Genomic DNA, 5033 nt, shown 5'->3' with positions numbered 1-5033 from the left:
AACGTAATGCTTGAAAAAAGCATTAACGCCTTCATTTCTTTGAGTAGTAGACATACCTGCCCAAAAACAATCATTCACAAAAGCTGGAACCCAGCGTCTTCTATCTTTATATAAAGTGTACAACCAAGCATTTTTAGCCAATCCAAATTCATCAACAAAATTTTTCCAACCAACTTCAAATTCACCAACACTCATTGAATCATAGACGCAATTTGCTATTGCAGCTTTAATCTTCTCAACGTCCTTGTAATTCTTCAATTTTTTGTGTTGTTTTTCCATAATATGCCAAAGGCACCACCTATGCCTACTATTTGGCATTTCCAACTCAACGGCTTTCGTTATAGGGATACTCTGATCAATGATAATGGCTCTAGGTGCCACACCCATGCAATCTACCCAAGTTCTGAGCAGCCACCTAAAGGACTCTGTATTCTCTCTAGAGAGTAGTGCACAACCTAAAAGTATAGTTTGACCATGGTAGTTTATCCCTATAAAAAGAGCGAATGGCATCTCGTACTTGTTATTCAGATATGTGGTATCAAGTCCAACGACATCACAAAAATCTTTGTAAGCCTCTCTACTCCTAGCATCCACCCACATTACATTGCGAAGACGGCCGTCACTTTCCAAATCTAACATGAAAAAAAATTTGTCTGACTCCTTCATGGACTTCATAAAGTAGTGATACATAGCGATGGAATCTGGCCCGGCCAATTTCTCTTGTCTTTTCTTCTACAAAAAGTTTCTCACATCTTTTTCTAAATATGAAAGGTTTTGAAAACCATGATTTTTCACAGCCTCTACTAAATAGGATCGAGAGGGCCTTATGCCAGCCTCATCATTTATCAAAACTCTCCTCTCTACTTCTTTTGGCAATTTTCTATAAGCTCGCAAATATCTCACATCTTCGGGGTTAAGGTCATGATTATGGCCCAGTTCTACCTTCGTATATCTCCACCGACCCTCAAACTCCTTGGCATTGAATTTCGCGTTGCACCCGATCATTTGAGATGGTCTAGGTTTAATTTTATTTTGCGACATGTTCACTTGTTTTCCAGCCTTGTGACAAACCCATAAAATATGCTTAGGTAGTAACTTTGTTTTCGGTGACGGCTTCACATTTCTCTGTCGAATTGAAAAACCACATTGTTTAGCATAATTCCGGAGGTGTTTTCGTAACTCTTCTACTGTTTCAAATTCCATGCCATCTTGTGGTGCTTCCACATTTTCAGTAACTGAATGATCATTATCACCATCGAATTCATCTTCAGTGTTGCTTGGACTGTTTTCTTCACCGTCATCCATCATGTTTTCTTCTAAACTAGTCAAATAATCTTCTGGAATAACTTATTCATCATCTAATAAGTCAATGGTTTCAAAATTAATTTCTCCATCTTGTCCTTCCCCATGAGTCGCTTCATCATTTACTTTATCATGCATCTCGTTAATATTTGAATAACTTTGAGAGTCCATAACTTGCATCATCAAAAGAAAAGAAAAATTAATAACTTAATAGTATTATCAACATTCATCAATTTTAATAAGGTACTAACACGTTTGTCGTTTATACTGATTATAAGAATAAACCAAGTGCTTGTTGGCTGTCCGTATGTCCGTACCAATTCCTTGTCCTTTGATTATAACTACTGAAGGCATGGATTTTAAAAGTGTAAATCAAATGTTGCTTCACACATATACATATAATTCCCTACTCTTATCTGTTTCTCAATCACTTAATTCCCATTTGTTAGATTATTTCCCATGTTTCAGTTACTTGTATTCCATTTCACCAATGGCTAAGCTATACAATTGCTCGCAGGTAAACGTTGAATTCAGTGGACATGAGATGGAAAAAGAAGTAACTTCTCTTTCTATAGCACGAGTTTGGCGTTTCATGTACCAATTTTAACAAAAGTTGATCAAAATATAACAATGTTATTTGTTCAGAAAAAACATTTTGTTCAGTTTCTTTGGTTTTGTCACATATAAAAAGATAAAAGCATCACCCCCATATAACATCAAATCAGTAATACACTTATGTCCAGCTTTGCGATTAAATCAGCAGGTCAATGGCTAGGGAAATTGGCAGTGTAATAAATGCAATATTTGTGGGAAGTTAGAGACAAGGTGGAAGAACTACAAACTGAGATAGAATGGATGGAATGCTTTTTATTAGACGCAGACGAGAGACAACACAAGAACACTCTCATTCGCAAATGGGGGTCTGCAATAACAGATTTGGCTCTGGAAGTTGAGGATGTTACTGAGATGTATATTCTCAGAAATTTGGCTTTGGGTTATTCTCGAGCATCAACGAAAATATTTTGATGTTTATGTTTAATACCGTCGCTGATGCTCGTTCTAATATGTGTCATACGTACCTTTATTTTCCTGGTGTTAGGTCCTCATTATCGAATTAGAACAACTAAACAAGATAATTGTTAGCCTGTTAAGACATCTGTGTTCTCATTCCTCTGATTTTCAGAATTCAACTTTATTAACAAAAATATTGTCCATATAAAAAAGCATACATATTTCATAATCTGTTAGATGTCAAAATAAGCTAGGTGTACTTGTATTCGTTTGTACGGAGTATATTTTACGACTAGACTACAATATAAAAAAATTTCAATGTAAAAATGTGGAAGCTACGGAGTATCATTTAGCCATGTCTGTGAGTGATCACTTATCCCTCCTTAGTTTTATTAGTGGTAGAACAAAAGAACGATATTTACGAATGATAGAGTATGATATAGGGAGTACAATTTTGTTTGAATTAATACAACATTTTCTCTTGAAGGAGACTATAATTCGAAAATTTCGCAACAATATTTTCAAGACACCGAACTTTGTAATACTCCATTAGTTTTTCAATTTTTCAGAACCGTATAAATTTGCACCTCCATGAGCAAATCCTAGATACGCCAATAAGGAAGACATTAACGAATCAATCTCATAAGCCAAAGTAAAATAGAAGCATGTTAAATGATGCGTGTCTAATATATGATGTTTTGCACCTCATTTCACACGCATTTCAGAGCTCAATTGAGTAGTTTATGCTACTATTTCCCTTGTTTCGTGTATTTCTTCCTTTTCTTGTGATTTTGTAGGAATATGAATATTTCAGAGGAAAATGAGCCGAATCCGTCCCTAAGTACTTAGCATTGCATTTGACATGGAGTATTGACTTGAGAAATGAGCTAGGTGCGCTTTTTCAAGGCCTAAAGATAGCTAAAGCAAGGGTGCGTACGAGTTTAACAAGCAAAGAAGCACTTCACAATATTGCAGCCTGCTTCAGATGGCAATATTTCGTGTTCTAGAGCTGATAATAGAGTGATTCTAATTGGAGGTTAAAGCTTATCCTCTTAGCTTTCCAACGCCGCGTAGAACGCCTGATTTGACCAAGTAACGAAGAAATGGCATCTGTTTTAAGATCGGTCTTGCTGACTACAATTCGTCGAATGCACTCTTTGTCAGACACCCTTGGTCGATCGACCGATCGATGCGTATAGTCGATCGACGAGCACGATAATCGAAGCTCTGTATAGTGCAAGTTGGTCGATCGATCGATGCTTATGGTCGATCGATCGAACAACGGTCGACGCAAAATAAAAGATCGAGAATTAAGAAGCCCATAGTGTTTAGGTTTCGGAAATAAGTGTTACGTATATTCCTATATAACGTAACTTAGGTTTTCAGAATAATGATCAAGTTTTACATTCAGTTTATCAGTTCTTAATCTAGTTTTTATCATTCGTTAATTAGGGTTCTAAAGATTGTTTTGTGATCAATAAAGTTCTCTCCGCTTTCGGTTTTGGATCTTTCTCTGCGATTCCTCTTCGGTATTCTTCATTCGTTTAAGTTACTTATTTCATTCGTATTATAGGAATTGCTAGAATAGTCTCCCGAAAGCCAATTTATCGTTTTATGTTAATTGCTTATTTCGTCGTTTTAATTATGAACTCTCCTGTTTTATTAGTCAAATTTATTGTTGTTGTTATTCCTAGTATGAGTAGCTAAATACCTCGTGCTAGGATGTAGGGGAACTGTAGGATTAGGCGGCATTAGAATAGTTTGGCCCTAAATCGCGCCATGGTCGATTGACTGGGTTCCCTGGTCGATCGACTGGCCACGCTGAGATTACCTTCGTTTTAATTGATTTAATTGTTATGTTTGACGAATCGAATGCATGCGACTAGTTAGATGCTTAGTATAAGCCGACCCATTAGATCGAAAGATAGGCAAAGTTATTAGACTACCAATTAAAATGACTAAACTATGCTAAGATCGAAAGATAGGTAAAGTTTAGATTTTTAGTCACTTTTCAGGACGAGAGTCAGTATTAGTGATATTAGGGACCCGTAGCTAGATCGAGAGATGCTACCTGTTAAGAATGGACCGAGAGGACCTCTTATTTTCCCGTCTCACGTGATTGTTTTAGACCTACTTAGTATGATGCCGCCGAAACTACAGTGAACCGACCATTTTAGTACCCTCTTTTATATCTGTTTTCATCCGTTTATTTAGTTTACTTTGTTTTATTGCTTTTAGTCATAGATCAACTCAAATCAAAACCCCCACACTTTTGTTACTTTTAGACTGAAATCTAGAACAACTGAAATTCCATTCCTCCCTGTGGTTCGACCCGACTGCCACTAGCTATAGTAGTAGTTGGAATTATAAATATTATTTTTGACACCTTACGACGGGTATCAAATTTTGACGTCGTTGCCGGGGAGGTTGCGCTAGTTTTAATTGTTTTTATTTTGGTCTGTCTTTAGCCTCAAGGGAAGACTGAGTACCTTGGGGTAGTTCTTATCTTCTTCTTTAGTGTTGTTTCGACAGGTCCTACAGGTCCTATTAGCAGTACTTCAGGAGGATTCACCATGTTCCGTTCTTGGGAGCAGCAGGTGGAATTTTGTGAGAGATGTGGTGCTGAGGGGCATGATTCTACTGTGTGCCGAGCAAATATGGACCAAGTATATGCTTACAGGCAATATAAACAAGGTCATTATACGCCGCCACATCCGTAC

General features: G+C 37.0%; 1 protein-coding gene across 1 annotated transcript; it reads right to left on the bottom strand.

Moving 5' to 3' along the window:
• Positions 1-732: 732 nt before the first annotated feature.
• On the bottom strand, positions 733-1308 carry LOC141628852 (protein FAR1-RELATED SEQUENCE 5-like). Its single transcript, XM_074441945.1, has one exon. It carries the CDS (start codon positions 1306-1308, stop codon positions 733-735), a length of 576 nt encoding a protein of 191 aa, XP_074298046.1.
• Positions 1309-5033: the final 3725 nt, after the last annotated feature.

The sequence above is a fragment of the Silene latifolia genome, chromosome Y (genome assembly GCF_048544455.1).
Source record: "Silene latifolia isolate original U9 population chromosome Y, ASM4854445v1, whole genome shotgun sequence".
Taxonomy (NCBI): domain Eukaryota; kingdom Viridiplantae; phylum Streptophyta; class Magnoliopsida; order Caryophyllales; family Caryophyllaceae; genus Silene; species Silene latifolia.
This window is presented reverse-complemented; position numbering and strand designations above follow the sequence as displayed.